The sequence below is a fragment of the Rana temporaria genome, chromosome 9 (assembly GCF_905171775.1).
Source record: "Rana temporaria chromosome 9, aRanTem1.1, whole genome shotgun sequence".
Classification (NCBI taxonomy): Eukaryota; Metazoa; Chordata; class Amphibia; order Anura; family Ranidae; genus Rana; species Rana temporaria.
In genome coordinates this window covers 159,408,889-159,434,059 of record NC_053497.1, presented here as the reverse complement: position 1 = coordinate 159,434,059, position 25,171 = coordinate 159,408,889, and the positions used below count along the sequence as shown (strand labels likewise).

General features: G+C 43.3%; 1 protein-coding gene across 1 annotated transcript in view; it reads left to right on the top strand.

Annotated features, from left to right (window-relative positions):
- Positions 1 to 25,171, top strand: part of LOC120914249 (neuronal cell adhesion molecule-like) — a 507,806-nt gene that overhangs the window by 304,359 nt on the left and 178,276 nt on the right. The window contains exon 8 of the mRNA XM_040324873.1: positions 12,183 to 12,363. Coding sequence (XP_040180807.1) covers positions 12,183 to 12,363 — 181 coding nt within the window. The remainder of the gene's footprint in view (positions 1 to 12,182; positions 12,364 to 25,171) is intronic.

Here is a 25,171-nt window from a genome sequence, read left to right as displayed (position 1 = left end):
CGTTCATGGGCGCTGGTGAGGCTGCGTTTATGGGCGCTGGTGAGGCTGCTATTATGGGCGCTGGTGAGGCTGCGTTTATGGGCGTTGGTGAGGCTGCATTTCTCACCCTAGGCTCGAGTCAATACGTTTTCCCATTTTTTTGTAGTAAAATTAGGTGCCTCGGCTTATACTCAGGTCGGCTTATACTCGAGTATATACAGTACTTTAAAAGCAAATAGAACAAAGCATGGGATGGAGAGTGACTTGAAGCAGCATACATTTTATTTAAAGTCATCTGCCTAGGAATTTTATCCACTTGACCACCGGGCCTATTTTGGCACTTCTCTCCTTTTTTTGCTAGAAAATTAATCAGAACCCCCAAACATTATATATATATATATTTTTTTTAGCAGACACCATAAGGAATAAAATGGCGGTCATTGCTACTTTTTTTTTCTCGCACGGTATTTGCGCAATCATTTTTCAAACACCTTTTTTTGGGAAAAAAAACAGTTTCATGAATTAAAAAATAACAAAACAGTAAAGTTAGGCCAATTTATTTGTATAATGTGAAAGACGATGTTGCGCCAAGTAAATAGATACCTGACATGTCACGCTTTAAAATTGCACACACTCATTGGAATGGCGCCAAACTTCGGTACTTAAAGCGGGTGTTCACCCTAAAAAAAAAAAATGTCTTTGGCTACCATGCCATCCAGCATACTAGCGTCGGCTACAGTATGCCATTATTTTTATTTTTTCAGCTGTACTCACAGTTTAATCCATTAGTTTAGTTTCAAACTCCGGCGGGAAGTAGGCGTTCCTATGAAGAGGGGAACATGATTGACGGCCAGCTATGGCGCGTCACGCGTTCCGAAAATAGCCGAAATAGGACTTGGCTCTTCATGGCGTCTGCGCAGTCAGCTCCTAGTCTGTGCGCAGGCGCCGTATAGCGCCGTGAAGAGCCGAGTCCTACTCCGGCTATTTTCGGAATGCGTGACGCACCATAGCCGGCCGTCAATTATGTTCCCCTCTTCATAGGAACGCCTTTCCCCGCGGGAGTCTGAAACGAAACTAATGGATTAAACTGTGAGTACAGCGCAAAAAATAAAAATAAAGGCATACTGTAGCTGACGCTAGTATGCTGGATGGCATGGTAGAAAGTTGTTTTTTAGCCTGAACCTCCGCTTTAAATATCTCCATAGGCAACGCTTTACATTTTTTTACAGGTTATTATTTTCGGAGTTACAGAGGAGAACTAGAATTGTTGCACACGCTCTAACGCACGCGACGATACCTCACATGTGGGGTTTAAACGGCGTTTACATATGTGGGCGGGACTTGCATGCGTGTTCGCTTCTGAGCGCAAGATACCGGGGATAGGGGCGTTGTAAAAAATTTTTTTTTATTGTAATCATTTTTTTATTTTTACACTTTTTTTTACATTTCTTTTTTTTTTTATCACTTTTATTCCTATTACAAGGAATGTAAACATCCCTTGTAATAGGAATCACTGTGACAGGTCCTCTTTATGGAGAGATGTGGGGTCAATAAGACCCCACATCTCTCCTCCAGGCTTACAAGCATGAGATTGTGAAAAAAATTCACTGATCTCATGCCGACAGCCACGATTGCGGATTTGTTTACTTCTGGGTACGGGCGTGACGTCATAACGTCGCGCCCGGGGCTCTGACGGTCATAGAGATGACTGGTGACCATCTGGTCACCAGTCATCTCTATGCTTCCCAGCCATTGCTGGCCGATTCGTTCTCCGGGCCTCCGGAAGCACCAGAGGGGGGGGGGGCGACCCGTCCCGCTGCCTATAAGAACGATCAAGCAGCGGAACTGCCGCTTTGATCGTTCTTATCGTGCAGAGAATTGCCGGCTGAAGACGGTGATATCTGATGCCTGTAGCTGCAGGCATCATTCAGATATCACCGCACAAAGTCGAGGACGTCCATGGACAACCTTGGTTGTTAACTGGTTATTTTTTGCTCTTTTTAGACTGACACCCTGCTAATACCGCCTAGCAGGCTTCTTTAAGTTGCTCTCCACCCCATGCTTTGTTCTATTTGCTTTTAAAGTAAGTAAATATTTTTTCTTGCTGTTATTTCACAGCATGTGTTCTTCTCTTTCAAGTTCACTAGCAGTGTAGTTGGTGTTTTTTACCATTAAATAATCTCCTTATCTATTTAGCTTGGCCTTTGTGTTGTCCTCTGTGACTACGCAGGAACCTCCTTCCCTTTGGGGATTTTTGGTAGTTCCGTAATTTGGCAGTGGTTGTCTCTGCTGGATTGTATCGTGGGGTAAGCGAGCTTTCGGAAATACCCTAAAATGCTCATCCATATGTGTAATGTTACAGTTTACTTTTTTGACTATTGTGTTTATTCATGCTTTTTGTTTCTACATTTATATAGTTATTTTCTGATATTACTGATTTCCTTTGCACGTCCCCTGAAGAAGCAATACAGCGAAACATGTCGGGATAATGTGCAAGTTATCCTTTTCTCAACCAACCTGCCTGTTTTGACCACAATTTAAATGAACTACTGCTTCAACTTTCTTTGAACAGGGTGTAGTTAAGAGGAGCAACAAGGGAGGGGGGACAATCCCTTAGGCAGTTTAGGCAGTTCTGAATTGGCTGTGTGAGAGAGTCTGTGGTGTTCTTCCCATGTTGTGAGTGACAGAGTCCACTGTGCAGGACCAAATGTGGGATACTGATGAGCCAGGCTAGTAATCCATTAAGTCTCTGGAGCATCCACCGGGACCAGGGCACGAGCCTCTCTCCTTGGTCTTGGTGTGCGGCGGGGCACCCGAGCAGCAGCACAGGGAATCACGGCCAGGCAGTGGACATAACCATTCCAGTATTGGCTTATGTCATAGAAAGAGAAGAGGTCTGGTAGGTCTGTGTGACATCTAAACTGGAAAGAGGAGTCTCCTTTACAGATAGATGGTTAGCTGCAGGGGGAAGCCCCACCTGTAAGTAAGCTCCCGTTGGTGCAGCTTCTCCAGCAAACAGTTTTAGCATCACTCTTCTTAGTAGGGTGGCTCTGGAGACATCAGGCAGTATAGTGACGCTGGCCCCATCTAAATCAATGGGCCCCTTTTTCCATGCATTGCCGAGGACTAGATGCAGACGGCAGATAACATCTTTTGGACGATCAGGATCAGCTGGTTTAGGGACCCAGCACCTGTGTATTCTATCAAATTTCATTGTGGTCGAAGGTCTAGAGTCCATAACCTTGGTTAAAATTGCCGACACAGTGTCAATCAAGTTATCAGGCCTTGTTGCCTCCAGCAGACCCGGCAAGTTATTTCAGTGACTCCGGTTCTCTAGGTCCTCCACGTGAAGATGCATCTCTGCCAGGTTGTCCTGGTGGGAAGAGTGTTCCTGTTTTAGTGCAGCCACATGAAGCTCCAGATTGGACAGCCCAGTCTCTCCCTTGGACAGACGGGTATCCAAAAGGTGCACTTCTGTGCCAATCCCGGAGGTGCTGTTCCTCTAAGCAAAGCATCATTGACTCAATATCGGCCTTTGTAGGGAGAGCCCAGAGCAGGGATCTAATGTCGGCATCATCCTGCATGGGTTGTGTGGAGGAACCTAGGCTCAGAGAGGGCTGCTTGTGCTACTCACTGTGGAACCTAAAGGGTTAATCCTCTGCATTGTGTAAAAAGGCTTTTTGATCTTGTATGCACAGATCCTCCTCTTCTTCCACTGACTCCAAAACAGGTCCGGATAAGACAGAGTTACTGGAGTCATGCTGCACATACTTATTGCTAAGGGGAAAAAGTGCTGCGCTAGAATTTTGATATAAAATGACTTGTGCAAAATTAAAATTAAAGCTCAACACTTAACTCAATACATTAATTTACAAACAAAGTGGCAAGCATGGGCGTCCGCTCCATAGGGCAAGGGGGGTCGTTTGCCCCCCCCCTGGAATTGCCAGGGAGAACCAGGAGCAGGGCCGAACTGGCCCTGGGGCCGCTTTAAGCGGCGACTTCAGTGCTCCCCTCCTTTTGTCCTCCGGCGCTCGTATCGTATGTCATGGAGCTGGGTTTGTGTGCAAGGTCCCGCCCCCCTAGTTCGGCTCGTCTGATAGTCTTCTAGTGTTCCGCCTATCACACGAGCCGAACTAGGGGGGCGGGACCTTGCACACAGACCCAGCTTTGTGACATACGATACGAGCGCCAGAGGACAGAGGGAGAGGAGCGCCGCTTTATATCGTTTACCAGCCATGTGCTTTGTTTGTTCCAACATCTGTTGCCACAGGTAACGCTAGACTATTTTCTGATGTGTTTTTAGCAAGTCTGGAAACGCAGAGCAAACACAACACAGAGTTGCAGCCTACGGCATAGTTTCTAGTTGTCCCTTATTTAGAGTGCCTGTCCCCCTTCTGGAATCAAATCCATTTGTCCCTCATTTCAAAAGGTTCCTCTTTTAGACCTGAAATAAATATACTGTCATTATAGTGTAGTGTTTCAGTCAAGGGAAAGGGGTGCTGTGTAATGTAAAGGGGTCCAGTGATGCAGGGTGCTGTGTAATGTAAAGGGGGGCAGTGATGCAGGGTGCTGTGTAATGTAAAGGGGGGCAGTGATGCAGGGTGCTGTGTAATGTAAAGGGGTCCAGAGGTGCAGTTGTGGAGAGGGGGTACACAGTAATGACAAAGAGATATGAAAGATGCAGGGGGCACAGTGGGGTGTTTTTACATTTTAACATGGGGGGGGGCACTTTTAACCCCCGCTAGCGGTCGAAGAAGGGGTAAAATGCGACTGTGTATCGCCGCTGCCGAAGCGCGCCCCCCCCCTGAAAAAATTTCAGCGGACGCCCATGGTGGCAAGTGCATATATTGCAAATATACAAATAAAGAGTGTGTAATGAAAAGTCCATAGGATTTGCCTAATTCTCAATAAAGAAAAAGATCCATAAAATAAAGGACACTGGTGTTCAACGTGATTGTTGAGATGGGAAACCATAAAGAGTCCATTCAAGAGATTACCACTGTGTTTAACCCATAGAAGGCTTAAATACACTTACCAAGATTCATGGACTCCAATGCCATCAGCACTGAGTCAAGCAGGCATCAGGAAAATAAGATCTCCAAAGCAATGCTCTGTAAGTTGAATCCAATATTCTGACACCACATCACTCAGTTTGCAGATCTCTGTTCCAGTGTGCCAGTTTTTCTCCTCTCCGTTTGTCTCCCAATTCCTTATGCCGCGTACACACGATCATTTTTCGGGTTCTAAAAAACTATGTTTTTCAGGCTCTAGAATAAACAACGTTTTTTTCAACCCGATAATTAAAACGGCCTTGCCTACACACGATCGTGAAACAAAAATGCTATAGCAAAGCGCGGTGACGTACGGCGGCACTATAAAGGGGAAGTTCCATTCGGATGACGCCACCCTTTGGGCTGCATTAGCTGATTTTGTGTTAGTAAAAGACGATTTGCGCTTTTCTGTCTGTTACAGCTTGATAAATGTGCTTACTCCATTACGAACGGTAGTTTTACTAGAGCGCTCCCGTCTCATAACTTGCTTCTGAGCATGCACGGATTTTTCACGTCGTTAAAGCCTATACACGACCATTTTTTACAACCCGACAAACGACAATGTTAAAAATGTCGTGAAAAAATAGAGCATGTTCGAAAAAAAATTTACCCATTTTTCAGAACCCGAAAAATGCTCTGAAGCCCACACACGATCGTTTTTAATGACGTTTAAAAAAAAACTTCATTTTTTTAGAACCAGAAAAATGATCGCGTGTACGCGGCATAACAGTTTTTTTTGTTCAATGAAGATAGAAATACCCTTTCCTCTCCAGATACGTTTTTGTCTACTTGGGAGTTCTCAACACTCCTCCACACTTTTTTTTCATTCACATTTAGTGCAGATTATTCTTCCGTGCAGGTGCACCCAATCCCTCCTCTCCAGATCATTTTTCTGTCTTCTGTATATTCAGGTCTCCAACACTCCTCCTGGCTCTCTATCGGCTCTTTGTTCTAGTCCTTGTATATGCAATCTTTTTTCAATATAATTGTAAATACTGTATAGCTGTGCCAACCTGAACAACATGGGAGAGGTCAAAGATCACAGGGCACAGTGTCGCTTCCTCACACCTGATCTCAATCCCTAACTGCCATACTACTGTGTCACAATCATGTCTGCTGTGTGTATTGCTAGAGAGTTGTTTTTATTTCTTGAGAGAGTGCATGTGATCTGCACAGGGCCAATCAGCACTGTCCAGACAGAGGATCAGGTGTCCTGAATCCTGATAGGACAGCTCAGTGCAGTATGAAAACTCCTCCTACAAGCTTTAACCAGGAACTGATAGAAGTCACAAGACTGCTATATACTGCTGATGAGAAAATATATTTATCAGTTTAAATTTACTAAAATAATTGCATTCCCATGTTCTGTTTGTGGGAGACCAGATATAATTAATGCAGGTTCCTGGGCTTAGTAAAACTTTTAAGTCTGTTGTCTGTCTCTCTGTCACCGTCACTTAGGATCTTCAACATCCTGGTGTCTGTACATGACAACATTAATAGATTGTAAGAGAATGCTGGTCCTGTTTCCCTATTTCTCCATTACCTGCTCCAAAATAACTAACCTATTGCTTTCCCTGCTGCTGCAGAACCTCCTTATCCCCCCTCCATGAAGTAAACCTAAAGAAAAAAAAAACTCACATGAAAGCTAGAGATCTAAGGGTGATTTTAGCTTATTCTTTCTCTGGAACTGAAGTTGAAATGTGGTGGGAGGGGTTGCAACATGGACAAAGCATTATTGGCTAACACTGAGCATGTAAAATAAAATGCAAATATACCCCCCCTACCCTTCCATTTGGTGGTCGGATGTGCTGCTGCTCCAGCTGGGTCTGTCTGCTGTCATTATGACAAGCAGGAGACCCAGACTGCAAACTCTGAACAACAGGACAGGGAGGATGATCGGCACAGCAATTACAGGAACAATGCGCCTTGAGGCGATTAAGTTTGCATTTGTTGCGCTATACAAGTTACTCACTCACTCTGTCTCTCCCTCCAGCAGCTGAAAGCTGGTGGGAGGGGAAGGGAGAGAAACCCACTTTCAGCTGCTGGAGGGAGAGACACACAGGGTATTCTTCCTGTAATTTCATTCCAATCATCCTCTCTGCCCTGCCCACTTCCGCTTTCTCCTAACTGCCCCACAGCCTAATTTAGCAGTGCAAGGAAGACCTTAGGGTGGGGGAATTGCCCCCCTGTAGGTACGCCACTGCTTCTCTTGTTGGTCATAAGAACAGAACTAAATTTAGTCAGCTTATAGTGGGATATTGCAGAGTGGCAGTGGAAGAATTTTGTTGGGATCAGGAAGGATCCCAACTATATTTTTGGGATCCACCCCGCTGCCTGATTGACAGCTGGCTCTACCTTTCAGCAAGCAGGTGAGAGATAGAGCCACCCATGTCTGCCTCTCGCCTGCCGGGGTGCTTCAGTGTGAGTGCTGGAAGGGTGGAGCAGAGAGTATTAATTGAAGCTCTCCACTCAGAGGAGACCAAGAACTAATCAGCAGTCATGAGATCACTCAGTGCTTAGGCTGGCCCTACATTATACAATGTTCTTGTACAATTTTCCTTTAGATTTACCAAAACCAAATATTATGAGATCAAACCTAAATACCTGATTTGTATGCAATCAGGCAGGCCCTTGCACTACATAGTTGAAGGTAAATGTAAAGGAAATTAAATAAGAAAATCAAATAATGTAATGGCCAGCCTTAGAGCTGAAGTGGGACAGATGCTGCAGTGTTGGGGTGAGTATGGATGTTGTTTTTTTTTAAAGCCCACACTTCTCCTTTAGGCTCCTTCCACACGCTATGGAGTCCGCCTGCTCCCACCAGTTCAGCGGGAGATCAGTCTGTTGATCTCTGCTGAGCTGGCGGATGACAAGCTCCTCTCTGCTCACTGAGCGGGGAGGGGCTTGTTGGGCGCCGATGTCTCCTATGGAGCGATTGGACGAAAACAGACAGCATGTACATGTCTCCACTGACATTCGACGCTCCATAGAGATGCAAGAAGCCGCCGTTCAGGTCCGCCGTCAAAACTGACAGGCGGACCTGGACGCTTCGTCCGTGTGAAAGGGGCCTGTCATGGATCTTGAGATATTAAAGTGTTTCTACTTGACATCTGTTACACAGGAGAGGGACATTACAAGCTGTTGGCTTATTCAATGCAAGAACACCTGCGTTTAAGATGCTAAGTAAGCTGAATTGTGAAAGACATTTCCATTATGTGATAAGCCTGTTTAAAGCCTTTTGATTAGCAGGTGTGGGTATCTTCTGTTAGTAGAGACAGACCGTCTGTCTAAAGATGTGGAATGACATACCATGTTCTATTGTGTGATGCCAATACTGTGTTGTAACTGATTAAGTCAAAAGGGTCTCTGCCCTGTCTTAAGGCTAACTCACTCTCCAGACGGTCCCATTGTTCTGTGGCTGGCTATTGTGTACATTGATTGCCCCCTGGGGCTTCTGTCTCAATACACATAAGCCTTTCTATCCAAGCTATTGGGCCAATCCCTGTTGACTATTTCAAGTCCTCATTTGCATGGTCAAGGAGGACCTGAGTGAGAACTGCATATACTTTACAATTGACCAATAGGAAAGCGGTTGTTGGGAATGGGATGTTCCAAATTCTGTATAAAAGTGTGCTGTGTACTTGAAAATAAAGAGTCCTGCTTGAACATACATACATACAGCCTGCCTGGTGTGTGTTCTTAATGGGTCCGAATGGCACATATCTGTAATTTCGGATCCCGGAACCTTGGATGACTGGACCATGTGATGTTGCAATCTGCAAGCTGACTCACTGGTAGCAGAGGAGTGTCGGGAAAGCAGAACCGGGCGAGCAAAGGATCTCGTCACATTGGTTGGCAGCGGTGGGATTTGCTCTCCAGTTACTGGGACAACTCCAAACCACCACCATGAATGACCAGCTATGAAGCCTGCAGGAGAACCATGCTAAAAGACTTGCTTGAGAGCCGTGGAGGGACCAGTGGGAAGAACAAGGCCACCCTGATCATTGCGCTAGCCGAGATGGATCAGAGGGATGGTGATGCAGGACCCCGGTCAGTTGAAGACTTGTTCCAGCAACGAGTTCGACAACGGTTGGCATTATATGGTACTAACCCATCAGACCGTCATACAGGAGGCCATTAGAGACATCCAGCTGCAGGATAAGCGGCAACAGAGAGAACGAGAGCGGCAAGAGGAGCTGGAGACCGCCTACAGACAGCTGCTAGACTCTGCTCAGCAGCAGGGTGGGGCTCCCGTTGCCTGGGACTGTCTGGGAGAAATAGCAGACAGTCAAAAAGATGAGGAGCAAATGGGGCCAGGGGTGACCCTACGTTTTCCCGTCCTAACTGCACTGGAAGAAGCAGCGATGATACAGAGGGCACTGCGAGCTCTAGAATGCCGGAACGCACCGGAGGTCCACCAGGCAGCGAGACAAGCTAATAGCATGAAGGTCTCAGAAAGGGGAGTTGAGACAGGCGCTGGAAGGCTGGGAAATGATGATCAGCAGCAAGTCCAGAGTATCTCATCGGGTGCCCCAGCAGAAGCGCAGGCTATAGGGCAGAGTGCCTCTGGCATCTGCCCAGCATCAGAAAGAGGTGGCTCCGGAGACTCTGAGAGAGGATCTGCGTGAGCTGTTGCCCCAACAGCAGATATCCCCACTGGGAGTAGAGGAAGCAATTCTCCCTCCCCAGCAATTGGACACTACCCCAATGTTCACCCCCCCAGCAGAAGTGCTGGCAACAGGGCAGAGTGCTAGCAATCTCTGCCCAGCACCGGAACCAACTGTGGAGTTCCAGGGATCCGGGGCAGTTGGCTCCCCTCCCCAGCAACAAGCTGAGGTAGTAAAGCTGTTACTCCCAGCTGAATCACTGGCAGCAGGGCAGGATGCTACTGGCTGCTGCACACAACTACAGCTTGAGCGGATATCGGTGGATGGGACTGTGGTCTCCACTCACAGCAGCCCAGCGGAAGAGCTGGCAACAGAGCAGAGTGCCCCGGGCCTCTGCTCTCAACTAACAGAAGAGGGGGTTCCTGTGGTAGTGGATGGGACTTCAGTCTCCACTGGTATACCCCAGGAATGGTGGCCAGTTGGCCCAGATCCCCAACAGCATGATGAACTGAGCCCAGCCACCCTGTCTTCTCTCCAGCGGCTGAAAGGACTCCAGGAAGAAGGGCCAGTCCAGGCCTCTCCCCAGCGGCAGGCGTGTTCTCTGACAGAGGCAGAGATTGGCTGGGTGAGTAATGCTCTGTTTGGGACAAGGTATCTGGGGTGCTGGGTGGGTACCGGAATTGGGATCTCTCCCAGTGTTAGTCTCCTGCCAAAGAGGGAGATGTGTGACAGACCTAGCCGGGACAGGGGCTTTTGGAGAGGACTGAATGCGAGCCTCTTGCCGTCCGATTATGGGCCAGGACCTCAAAACAGGAAGGCAGATGGGTCATCCCAGCAGACAGTCCTGGAACCTTAAGACTACTTTTCCAACATCCTCGAGTTGACCTGTTTGGGTCCCACTGCGGCTGTTGGACTGTTTCCCAGGGGAAGTAATGTCATGGATCTTGAGATATTAAAGTGTTTCTACTTGATATCTGTTACACAGGAGAGGGACATTGCAAGCTGTTGGCTTATTCAATGCAAGGACACCTGCGTTTAAGATGCTAAGTAAGCTGAATTGTGAAAGACATTTCCATTATGTGATAAGCCTGTTTAAAGCCTTTTGATTAGCAGGTGTGGGTATCTTCTGTTAGTAGAGACAGACCGTCTGTCTAAAGATGTGGAATGACATACCATGTTCTATTGTGTGATGCCAATACTGTGTTGTAACTGATTAAGTCAAAAGGGTCTCTGCCCTGTTTTAAGGCTAACTCACTCTCCAGACGGTCCCATTGTTGGCTGGCTATTGTGTACATTGATTGATTCTGTCTCAATACACATAAGCCTTTCTATCCAAGCTATTGGGCCAATCCCTGTTGACTATTTCAAGTCCTCATTTGCATGGTCAAGGAGGACCTGAGTGAGAACTGCATATACTTTACAATTGACCAATAGGAAAGCGGTTGTTGGGAATGGGATGTTCCAAATTCTGTATAAAAGTGTGCTGTGTACTTGAAAATAAAGAGTCCTGCTTGAACATACATACAGCCTGCCTGGTGTGTGTTCTTAATGGGTCCGAATGGCACATAGCTGTAATTCGGATCCCGGAACCTTGGATGACTGGACCATCAGACATTGCAATCTGCAAGCTGACTCACTGGTAGCAGAGAAGTGTCGGGAGAGCAGAAGCGGGCGAGCAAAGGATCTCGTCACAGGGCCTTTATCAAATGCCAACATATGTACACAAATAAAGGCCTATAGATTTTAAATGCACATGAACATTTTTATTCTAACTAAAAAAATGTTTGGGTTTTCCTCAAAACGGGAAGAAACAGAATCTTTGATTTGCTATGACTTCTTTTTACATCTCAATATAGGAACTAAGATTTTCTCTTCAACGGGACAAAGGAAAATTAAGTTACCTAGTGAGTTCTAACCAATGTATAATCATTTCAAAACAGGAAAGAAAATGTTGGCCTATGATAGCCTTGAAGGGGCTATTTTATAATGGAGAACAGATAGTGTTATGGACTTTCCATTTTACTTGGTTGTACTAATGCATACTGCAGCCCACCTGTTATTAAAAAATGGTGTTCTCCCTGCTTAATGCAGCAGTGTGATTTGAGGAGATTCAGCCATGTGACTTTGACAAAAAAATATGTTTTTTTAACTCATTTAATGGAGGGAAAGATGTATACTTACATGATTACTAAAGTTCATTGGGCTAAAGAAGACCTGAAGAATTGTAATCTGATGCTACACTATTATTGGGATCATTGATCTAAGCAGGTGCTCCAACATGGCCCACTATATACGGTGCATACTCTATTTCTGGGCTGCTTTTTAGCTTTCTGATTGAACTGACATGACAGGTAAACAGATTCTATGCAAAATAGTTACAATTACCTGACAGTTAAACTCCTCAGCAGTTTATTTTGTACAATGTGAAGTGGGTTGTGTAGGAGGGTTTGCCTTAATAGCAACTGTGTAAATGTAAAATGTAAAGAAGTTACTATTCAAGAGCCTTTACAGTCTGTCTTAGTTTCTTGTCAACTTTATTTCACAGGTCCAATATGCTGCTCAGAATGAGAGGCATACACATAAGATAACTGTGTATGGTAATGTTACTCATGCAAACATCAACAGCCTAAAGCCTTTTACCAACTACTCCGTCACAGTTCATGTGCTCAACGGTAAAGGTGAAGGCTCAGAAAGTGAGACAAAGACCATCAGAACGGAAGAAGGAGGTGAGTTCACACACATACAGGTAGAAGTATAGCTCAAACCTAACCCCCATGTATAGCCTATTGATCCTCCACGTTTTTACTAATGCATACTGCAGCCCACCTGTTAATAAAAAGTGGAGTTCGCTCTGTTTAGTGCAGCAGCAGTGTGATTTGGAGGAGAGCCAGTCATGTGACTTTGACAAGTTTTTTTTGTAAACTCCTCATTCAAAGACTTGCATGATTAGTATAAGTAATACAATTTGTGCAGCATGTGATTAAGTTTGGCTGTAAATCTATTTTTTTTTGGTTTACAAATGGTTTATTGAAAAAAATAAGTCTCAATACAATTTAAGCGTACATTGGAAAGAAATATACATATAAAGAAGGGAGCAGTATACATTATCATAATATATGAGTAGCAGTAATATAAAAGGTAGGGGAACATTCTCTGGGATGTATAATAGAATCACTGATAACCTATAGAGGCACAAAAACCTAGTGAAATTGTTTGACGATAAAAAAGGCCAATCATATCATATTGTAGTTCAATGAATCAACGAAGAAAGATCCCAAGGTTTCCATTTTCTATCATATGTGTCCAGTGTCAAATAGGGTGTAATGAATGTGTTCTGATAGCTTGAAGGCCAGCTTGCGATTCATAATTTGGGACCATGGCACAGTAGAAGATCGCCAGTTAAGGGCTATAGCCCAGTGTATTGAGCTGAACAACGTGTGTATTAGCCTAGTGTGGGCTATAGGGATATCTGCAAAAGGATAGAAAAGGAGGCACATTTTAGGTGTCAGTACAATACTTCTACCCGTAATTTGTTCTATTTTATTTTTAGCCTGTTGCCATGTGGTTTTGAGGTGGGTACAATCCCAGAAGGTGTTGGCTGTAAATCTAAACCTGCAGAGAGACAGACTAATGTATTTGTGAATTCAAGCTCTGCTCTCTTTATAAGTCCACTGTAGCCTCACCCACAAACAGTGAAGTTCAAAGCTGGTTATCTCGAACTAATTAAATTCTAAGTCTGAATGTGGTTTTTATTTAAAAAAAAAACATATTTATTGTAATATGCACGTATATCCTGAAATCAAGCGTCGGATTTAAAACTGGCAATTAATCAATTTTTTTTCAAGGTTTTCATCGAAAAATTGTCAAGTCACAATGGTTCTATTGAATACTCTGACAAATGATCTTTCCTGCCTTCTATACCACCAGGTGTATGTGTGCTTACAGTATCTATGCATATATACTATGGTAATATTTCAGTTCTGCACTAAGAATAGTTTTTATGGTTATTGTGTCATATCGTAACACTTTTTTTTTATTTGGTTATTCACTTACTTTTTATATATTGATAATAGTTGGGAATTGATTGTACAAACAAGTTAGCGCTAATGATCACTGTTGTATAGTGTAAAACTTGTAGGTTCATTGATGCCGAGAAGTACAGTCATTATTATAGTTCTAGTGATGTGGCTAATGCCCTGTACACACGATCGGATTTTCCATCGGAAAAACCTAGGATGAGAGCTGGTTCTCAAATTTTCCAACGAAAATCAGATCGTCTGTACCAATTCGGACACGCAAAATGTACGGGGCATAAGAGAAAAATGTCTTGTACCCTTTAAAGAATACATGGTGTTCTGTGATGGACAATGGGAGAGGAGGAACAGCTTTTATTCTGTAAAAAGCGTAAAGGACATTTTGTGAATGATAAAGGGTAGAGAAAATGGAGGGTAAAAAACTGGATCCCTTTACTGTATGATAGACATTGCTCTTAATTACAGTGCTGTACTTTCCAGCACTAATTAGAAGTTTTACACTACACACCAGTGATCAAGAACTAGGATTATCATCTTAAGAGCTAACTTGTTTATACAAAGCACATTTCAATATTTTTTTTCCTGATTAATGTGTACTGAATATGGTAGCTGTAGAATAAGCAAGAGGTGAATTTAAAAGGTAAGTTAATCTTTTTTTGAAAAAATAAACGAGCCCCCTTTCCTAGCCCACTATACTTATGAACTCACTTATCAGTGTTGCCTCCTTCCCCTCCCTCCACCGGTCCACACATACCTCCTCCAATGGCGACTGCCCCCAACTCTTATTTATTTATTTTTTTTTCAATTCAACCGAGCGGGCTGGATGAAAAAAATCTGACAGCTCAGGTCGGAGCCACTGTACTAACTATGTGATGTTAGTACTTTGATCTCGCCAGCTGTTCTATTGTTTTTTGACGGGGGTGCCCATCCCCCCCCCCGCCAGAACGCTCCGGTCTGCGCTCTCAGCCATTGGCCGATTGACCGGTCGCCTTCTGTTGGACCAGCTGCAGTACACTAGGGCGGCCAAACATTTGGCCCCTTGTGTACTAGACTTAAGCGTCAGCCTGCTTCTTCACCAGGGCCCTTGATGGTGGGGATGGACTTGCAGCAAGCTGGATCCAGGGCACAGCCCCCAGGTATGCCTAGCTGTTGATACGGGACCACTCGCGTATGAAGATTCCAGGTAGCAGGAGACAGAAAAGGATCCAGGAAACAAGCAGAGGTCTGGGCAGGCGGCAGATAAGATCAAGTGGAAGGGGGCGTGGCCTAGCGTCGGAACGAGATGGACGCCTGATCCCCTTCCTTCCGCACCAGAGGACAGCTAACATAGCCCACGAGGAGATTAAAAGCTCTAATGAGCATGGGAAAGGGCGATCGATGCTCCACTACATCTAAGGAGCCGATGGACCCAGGTATGCAAACTCCCCCTGTCATCCCGGAGATGTTCGGGGCAGCGCAAGGTACAGGCCTCAAAGCCGCGGCCTCGAGTAGGCCGCTCGTGCCGCTCGGCGGCTCCAGCCCCATCGCGGATGGCGCAATCGACGCACAGATAGCATCGGCGCCCCCACAACAGCAGGCACCTCAGCTGACACAGTCCCTGAGCCTTGCAGACCTGCAGGCTAATCTACAAGCAGTAGCTATGGACATTAAAGCCTCTTTTACAGCAGCCATAGCTGACATACAAGGCATAGCAGCAAGGACTGGAGTCATTGAGCAAGCCTCGGTGCGCCATTCAGAGGCCATCAAGCAAGTACAAAGAAACGCTGATACACACCTTTCTCATATCGTCGAACTTTACCGCCATTTAGAGGACCTCGAAAACAGGGGGAGACGCCACAACATAAGGATAAGGGGGGTCCCAGAAATGCCAGACCAAATACCAGTAGAACGTACTGTAGAAACTATATTTAACGACATTTTGGAAAGACCTCCGGATTCCCCTATTGAGTTCGAGAGAGTACACAGAGCCCTAAGACCCAGAGGGAGAGAAAATGACCCCCCCAAGAGACATAATCTGTTGTCTTGTAAATTTCCCTCTTAAGGAGGCAATCTTGAAAAAAGCCAGAGAGAAAAACAGGGTCATCTTTAATGGTACAGAAGTAAAACTCTTTCAAGATCTCTCAAATATCACTTTGCAGCAACGCAGGGCTCTACGCCCGATCACAGAGCAACTGAGATCAAAGGGAATACCGTATAGATGGAAGTTTCCATTCTATCAGCCACTTCGAGGGGACACACAGCGTTGCTTAGAACACCTGATGACCTCCGATCTTTTTGCGAAGCCATGAATATCCCCAGAACGGAAGTCCCAGAATGGTACAATTTGTTTATGCTTAATGAGCCTTGGATCGCAGTTTCCAATACCCTCACCCCTAGAGCACAGAGACAGAGGGACCGACGCCGCAGATCGCCGTCTCCTATCCGCATTAGAGGAGGAGGAGTAGAAGTCCAAGGCGAGCCAGGAATCTCGCCACCTAGACGTAGAGACCGCCTGGATCACCAGGACCACATGGACACCTAAATTCAGTTCCAATTCAGGGAGACCGAAACCTGCAACTCAACACGTTCAGGATCCTGAACATTTAACACCGATCGCCGAAGCTGCATATTCTCTTCATTCACTTCTCTTCAAAATGTTTCAGAGACTGGAATCTACTCTACAAGGGCCCTAGCCTACAACGACCGGCTTACTTTTATTTCTTGTTCACTCCCCCCCCCCCCTGTTTCTCCCCCCTTTTTTTTCAATTTTTTTTTGCAGTGATGTCTTGCGCCCTCAACACAAAGAGCTATGCGACTTCCCTCCGAGGAAACCCGAACGGCTAGCAAGAGTCGAACAGACTTTCTGTTAAAAGGTTTGACATCTTAACTAGTAAGGAACTAGACGCCTGTAAGTATTGCCTCCTTTCTCAACTAGTTCAAAAAAGAAAAGAGACATTCGCTCATTCCTTATGTTACACAGCCTAGTCACTCTTATGGCAGATGCTTTGCTCTACGCCTGACAGCCTTCTTCATAGACTAACTCCGCCACTCCCTAGCTGTATGGCGCGCTAAGACCCATCTGGAGTATGATGAGACATTTTGAGGTTATATTGGTAGAATTCTATTTCCTACATGGGGAGAACTGCCTTATAAATATTTCAGCCCAAAGTTTTATTTGTTTTTCCAGTTAAAAGGGCTTTAGAATGCTCAACTGAACTCCAGCCGCTTATGATTGATTGATCGGAAAATGGTTGCTCTGATTCGGGTTGAAGTCAATTGTTACACTTTTGTCTTTTTTTTATTTTATTTTTCTCCACGTCTGTTTATCCATCTATGCTCCCAAGCGTATATCACAAGAAGTGTTAGGACATGGCGGTGATCGACTCCCACTTAGTTTATACATCTGAGCCCTTATTTCGCGATTATGCGATTAATTTAATCGCCTTCTTAAGTACCCCAGATTTAAATGATCCAAATATAACTGACAATCCGTTCTATTTCCATCGCATTACATGGATTGCAAGTCAATCCACAGCCCATTCAATGATCACCACGGTGTCTTACTCAAAGATTAACAGTTTTATTGCACGGTAGTTTGACTTTAATAATTGTGTAAGTTAATTGTTTTTTTATTTGTTTGCTATTCATCCCTCGGGACACGTTTACTGGTTTTAACAAGCAAAGGGAAACTGCTCAAACTCTAAATGTAAGAAAAGTAATCTAAATAACACTAAAGCGACAGTGCCACCTAGTGGCTGAAAATGAGAATGTCATTTTTGGTCTGAAAAACCTGATATATTAGATACCCTCCAACTGCTAAACCACTAGATCTTTTCCTCTGGCCACAAGCCTATATGTGATTATTAGCATATGCGTATTACGATTAACCATAAAACTTAACACACTAGGCATGACGCCAACAATTTGTCCATGGTCCAGATCGTCTTTCTACAAATATCCCTGTGACATTTTTATTTTTTTTTTCATTACATAGCTGTCCCGGAGTGCTTCTCTTACTGATATATAGGACAGAGTAGAGAGATTGGAAGAGAGTGAGAACGATTTAAGTACAATACGGATAAGTAAAATATTCCATTTTTTGTTAGCTATACCTCCTCTATTCTCTCTTTAGTATTTACATTCGAACATCACAAATCCATTTCGATACTGATCATAGCCACAAACCCATTCAAGGCATAGATTCGTTCTTTGTCCATTGACCTTTCCAGTTTTTTACATATTAGGGTTGACCAGCTGGTCTAAGTCTACCCCCGGAGACCTCCTCCCTCCCCTCACCCCTCCCCCCACCCCTTTTTCTTTTTCTCTTTTTTTCTTTTTATTTTATTTATTTTTATTTATTTTGTGACATCTTTTCAGACACTACAAAGTTACTCGCACAGGGACATTCACGCGCGATACATGACAATGTCTCTGAACGCTCAGCAGGCCATACCACTAAATGTTAATTTTTTATCCGTAAACGCTAAAGGCCTTAATGTGCCGGAGAAACGGTCCAAATTTCTTAATGAGTTTCACAAACAAAAAGCAAACTTTGTTTGCGTCCAAGAGACTCATTTCAAGACTGATAGAATTCCAAAATTTCATGACAAGAGATATCCTATAGCCTATCATGCCTCAAATTCGGAAGGGAAAACAAAAGGGGTCTCTATACTCATTTCTAACCAGACTCCCTTCCAAGTGCAGGACACCCTTCTAGACCCAAGTAGTAGATATATATTTGTTAAGGGAAGATTTGAGAGCCGTCCAATGACAATTGCTAATGTTTACGCCCCAAACTCGGGACAGGTTGCTTTTTTCCGTAAAATTAAGGACTTGCTGAAAACTTTTGCTACAGGCATCTTGGTCCTAGGGGGCGACTTCAATATTCCCTTAAACCCCCTTATAGACACCTCTAATGGAGCGTCGAGCCTTCCTTACAGAGCGCTAAGACAAATTAAGATACAATTGAAAGATTTGACACTACATGACACCTGGAGAACTCTGTTCCCTCAAACCAAAGACTTCACTTACTTTTCTAGCATTCATCAAAAATACTCTAGAATCGATTACTTCTTTATATCACAATGTGACCTAACTTTATTAAAGAACTCAACAATCGAACCCATGACACTTTCCGACCACCATCCTATAACTATTTTGTTGACCTTCCCTGAAAAAAAAAACAATCACAAAAATGTGGAGACTCAATCCTGCGATACTGAAAGGCCCAGCAGATGTACTCGAGATACAAGATAAGCTTTCAGATTACTTTGAGAGGAATGAAAATGACGAGACTTATTCTCTAGTCCAGTGGGAAGCACACAAATGTGTAATCAGAGGCGAATTCATTAAAAAACTAGCCAGGCTAAAAAGGGAGTGTCAATCGAAAATTAAACTCCTCATAGAGCAGATACACAAACTAGAAATTCTGCATAAGAGAAACTTGGCTGTTTCAACACTTGAAGAGCTAACTAAAAAAAGAACACTCCTAACAGAGGAACTCAATTTAAAAATGAAAAGACAATATGTATTGCGACATAAGATTTATTATGAGCAGGGTAATAAAAGTGGGAAACTTCTGGCTAGGACAGTTCAAAGCAAAAAAATATCTTCAACTGTACACCAAATTAGAGACTCCCAAGGGAAATCACACTCCACTAATGAGGGGATCGCCAAACAGTTCGAAACATACTACCAATTCCTCTATGACCTCCCGTCAAACCCAAAATGCCCCCTAAATTCAGAAAAAAGATCATAAATGATTCGGGAATTCCTAGAGAAATATAGCCCACCTAAGCTAGCTAGCGACAAAGCACAGGAACTAGAAGCCCCTATATCAGGCCCATAATTTGACAAAGCTATCAAGGAGATTAAAATAGGTAAAGCACCTGGACCAGATGGCCTGCCCCTACAATATTACAAGACGTTCACCGATATCTTAAAACCAAGATTTTTAAAGACCTTCCATTCGCTTACATCAGATCGTCAACCTCCTAAACAATTGTTAGAGGCGCATATTACAGTAATTCCTAAAGAGAGTAAAGATACAACGCAAGTCACGAACTACAGGCCCATATCCTTAATAAACGTTGATGTAAAAATCTACGCAAAAATCTTAGCTAACAGATTAGTGCCCTTACTTAACTCCCTTATATCCTTAGATCAGGTGGGATTCATCCCAGGTAGAGAGGGACGTGACAACACAATCAAAGCCCTTAACATTAGTCACTGGTTGACTTCCAACAAGAAACAGGGTTTTTTTCTTTCCCTGGATGCCGAAAAGGCGTTCGATAGAGTGGCCTGGGACTACATTGACGCAGTTCTGGATCACATAGGCATCTTACCCCAAATGAAGGCTTATATTACTGCACTTTACACTAACCCAACCGCTAGAGTACGAGTCAATGGTCACCTATCGGACGCCTTTAAGCTTCGTAACGGAACGAGACAGGGATGCCCCCTGTCCCCTCTACTTTTCGTATTGACCCTCGAACCACGTTTAAATAAAATTAGAGCCAACCAAAATATTAAAGGAATTGAGATACAGAAGAATACTTATACGAAGTATTCTTCTGATGACATGCTACTGTTCCTCTCTGAACCTCACATTTCCATTCCAAACCTCTTAAAGGACTTAGACTATTTTAATTTATTATCTAACCTAAAAATCAACCACTCTAAATCTAATGCCCTAAACATCACGTTACCATCAAGAGTTGTAGACATATGTAGGACAAATTTCCCGTTCACATGGGCCAAGCACAACATAAATTACCTAGGAATAGAAATCCCTAAAAAATCTAGAAGACCTCTTTAAACTAAACCTTTTGCCTATTTTAAAAGAGACACAAGTAGACCTTAAAAGATGGAATTATTTGAACATCTCCTGGTTTGGTAGAGCATCCCTAGTCAAAATGACAACATTACCCCGTTTTCCTTTACACTATGCAGACAATACCCATCTTTTTACCTTCATCCTTCTTTATTTCCTTTCGCAGGGCGTGCTCAAAATTTGTCTGGAGAGGCAAATCCCCCAGGATAAAAATTTCGAGATTATACTTGCCTAAAAACAGGGGTGGAATAGCACTACCAGATCTTAAAAAATACCATCAGGCGGCTCTTTTGACACGTATTGTAGATTGGAACATACATCAATCAGTTAAACATTGGGTAACATTGGAACAGGCGCAGTTCACCCAAGAACTTCGTACCCTACCATGGTTAGACCCTAAATATCACTCGAAGATTGTTAAGGCACATCCCCTTGTAGGCCCTACTCTAAGAATCTTTCATAGCACATTTAAATCCTCAAATACCACCCCTTGGCTTAGCCCTTTGACTTCTCTGAAAAATAATCCTGATTTTCCCCCTGGACTCGAATCCTTTCCAAACACTTCTTCAAAAATAAGAAGCTGTTGTCTAGAGAAGACCTGAACAGAGACATCAAGCCTTTCTCAATTCTGTTTTGGAATTATATCCAAATCAGACATTATTTGACTAGGACCGACATAACACACTACTGGACAAGACCCCTTACGAAATTAGAGGACCTCTGCACAAAAGTAACCCCCCAAAGACATATTATTTCATCATTGTACAACTCAATGTTTGAAGACAGGACAGATTTCTCCAGCTCCTCATATCGGAATTGGGAAAAAGATATAAGTACCTCTCTGACTGATGAAAACTGGGAAAAAATCTATACGTATGCACACAAAGGGTCATTAAATGTTGCCACACAAGAATGCAGTTTTAAGATTATCACCAGATGGTACAGGACACCCTCTGTTCTTCACAAATTCTCACCATCTATCTCTGACAGATGCTGGAGGTGTAAACAAGAAGAAGGCTCGATGCTCCACATATGGTGGACCTGCCCACTGATACAGAACTTTTGGACATTAGTCCATGACACTATTTCTTTGGTCACTTCGGAAAACCTTGACTTTACTCCAGCGCAATACCTCCTCCACTTCAATTCCCTTCCAAGAAAGCGTTATCTAAAGTCGCTACCAATGTTTATGATAAATGCCACACGACAATGCATCCCCGCTCATTGGCTCACAAACAATTCACCCTCTAAGACAGAATGGTTCAGACGGATCAATTACATAGAAAGAATAGAAGAACTCATAAGCATTTTTCAGGAGAGGATAACGAATTTCTCGTCGACATGGTACAATTGGACGGTTTTCAAAGATTCACAATCATATAAAATTCTCATTCAGTAATATTCATTACCACCCTATGCGAGGCTATGGAATACCTTGTTAGTTTGGATGGAGTATTCTGGAAATTTATCCTAAGTCAAGCAAGTAAAACATTTTTTTTTTTCTTTCTTCCCTTACCCCTCTCTCCCCCACCCCTTCTTCTCATACCTCGATCACAGAGGCAATACACAATTGAACAACACACTCCCTGGTCGAGATAGGTACAATAAAAAAAAAATTGTGGTGAATTCTTTATAATATTTAATGCTCTCTCATTCTTTGATCTCTCTTCATAGTTTATGTTCTCTGAGTGACGACTGTATCTTAACATAAGATTCTGATTTGCGTCATCATTTTTCTCAGATATGTTTTTCTATTGTTAAAATATGCATTCATATGAAGTATCTATGTGATATTATGTTTGATCTCATATTCACCTAATAAAACTTTATGAAAAAGTGGAAGAGGAAGCCGGGTTCGGTACTCAGGAAGTCAGACACTGAATACATGAAACACTACAGGTAGGCAAACTAGATCTCAGACAAATAGGAACATTGCACAGGCAATGCGGGCTGCACTGCGCATTTCTTATATAGGAATCAGAGGTCTAGCAGAACCACTGCAGCAAAGAGGTAAAAAAACACAGGTAGAAAACTGCAGGCTAAACCATGAGAGTACCCCTTCCCCCTTACGAGCCCTCCCTACTTGTTTAGGGCCATGCTTGAGAGGAAACTTCTAATGAAAGACGGGGGATGTCTGTAGAAGGAATCCTTAGGACCATATCTCTACTAATCATTTAGATTAGTAGCTCTGTGTATACAAAGGAGCATGAGGAAGCTCATGACCATAATGGGGATGGTATTGACCCAGCCCCAGATTGTCCACAATGGCTCAAAAGTGATAAGGTCCATAAACATTTAGACAGAATAAAGGTGGATAAAGCACCAGGACCAGATGGCATCCACCCTCCGATCCTAAAAGATTTGAGCTCTGTAACTTCAAAGCCATTGTTTCAAATGTTTAGGGACTCATTAATGACTGGAATAGTACCACTAGATTGGCATAGGGCCAACGTGGTGCCTATATTTAAATATGGATCAAAGTCTTTACCAAGTAACTATAGACCCATTAGTTTAACTTCTATAGTTGGGAAAATACTGGAGAGTTTATTAACCACTTAAGGACCTGCTCATGTAGATGTACATCGGTTTTTTAAAGATGGATATCTCGGTAACGGCAGCAGCTGCTGCCACAATCGAGGTATCCATCTTTAGCATGAGCCGTCCTGTAAACGATAATGGCGGTCTCCGCGGCAGAATCGCCGCGAGATCGCCGTTATCGTCGGCGGGAGAGGGCCCCTCCCACCGCTCTTCCGCGCCCTCCGCCGCTTACCGGAGCCGTCGGTAGCGGCGGAGGTGATCGGATCCTTCAGCCTGCTGTGTGGGGATGCGAGTGAGGGCAAGATGGCCCCCACCCATCCCCATAGCCTAGCAGGGTGGAAGTGACGTCAAAACGTCAGTCCTGCCCATGCGTCTTAAAGGCACATTTTTTTGTTGTCATTTTTTTAAATGACAACATTTCCATTTTTTTTTTTTTTGCATTTAAGTCTAAATATGAAATCTGAGGTCTTTTTGACCCCAGATCTCATATTTAACCACTTAATCACCAGGCCTATTTTGGCACTTCTCTCCTTCATGTAAAAATCAAAAAATGTTTGCTAGAAAATTAATCAGAACCCCCAAACATTATATATATATTTTTTTTAGCAGACACCATAGGGAATAAAATGGCGGTCATTGCAACTTTTTTTCTTGCACGGTATTTGCGCAATAAACTGTTTCGTGAATTAAAAAATAACAAAACAGTAAAGTTAGCCCATTTTTTTGTATAGTGTGAAAGACGATGTTACGCCGAGTAAATAGATACCTAACATGTCACGCTTTAAAATTGCGCACACTCATGAAATGGCGCCAAACTTCGGTACTTAAAAATCTCCATAGGTGACGTTTTAATTTTTTTTACAGGTTACTATTTTTGAGTTACAGAGGAGGTCTAGTGCTAGAATTGTTGCACACGCTCTACCGCACTCAATGATACCTCACATTTGGGGTTCGAACGGTGTTTACCTATGTGGGCGGGACTTGCATGCGTGTTCGCTTCTGCACGTGAGCGACCGGGACAGGGGCGTTTTATTTTTTTATTTTTTTTATTATTATTATTATTATTTTTCACTTAACTTTTTTACTTTTACACTTTTCATTCTTATGGTGCACAGAATCGCCGGCTGAAGACGGCGATATCTGAATGATGCCTGTGGCTGCAGGCATCATCCAGATATCACCGCGCAAAGTCGAGGACGTCCATGGATGTCCTAAGGTGAGCAAGTGGTTAAGAGGACCTGTCATGCTTTTTTCTATTACAAGGGATGTTTACATTCCTTGTAATATGAATAAAAGTGATCACATTTTTTTTTCAGTGTAAAAAATAATAAAAAAAAAAAAAATTTTTTTTTTTAAAGCGCCCCGTCCTGACGAGCTCGTGCGCAGAAGCGAACGCAAACGTGAGTAGCGCCTGCATATGAAAACGGTGTTCAAACTACACAAGTGAGATATCACTGCGATCGTTAGAGCGAGTGCAATAATTCTAGCCCTAGACCTCCTCTGTAGCTCAAAAGATGTAACCTATAGAATTTTTTAAACGTCGCCTATCGAGATTTTTAAGGGTAGAAGTTTGACGCCATGCCACAAGTGGGCGCAATTTTTAAGCATGACATGTTGGGTATCATTTTACTCGGCGTAATATTATCTTTCACAATATATAAAAAAATTGGGCCAAATTTATAAATACGAAATACCAAATACGGTGTGACAAAAAGTATTGCAATGACCGCCATTTTATTCTCTAGGGTGTTAGAAAAAATATATATATAATGTTTGGGGGTTTTAAGTAATTTTCTAGCAAAAAAAAATGTTTTAGTCTTGCAAACACCAAATCTGAAAAACACCCAAGGTCCTTAAGTGGTAAAAAGACCATATAGATTCTCTTGTTAAAAAAAGATTATATAGATAAGTTCTTGTTGGAAAAAAAATATTTTAAGCAATGGATTCACGAAAGACAGAAGTTGTCACACAAACATGATTTCTTTTTATGAAGAGGTAAGTAAAACCTTGGACAGAGGGGTGGCTGTGGACGTAGTTTGCTTTTATTTTGCAAAAGCGTTTGACACAGTTCCCCACACAAGGCTAATGTGTAAGGTAAAGTCTACAGGATTGGAAATATCAGTTTGTAAATGGATAGAAAACTGGCTAAAA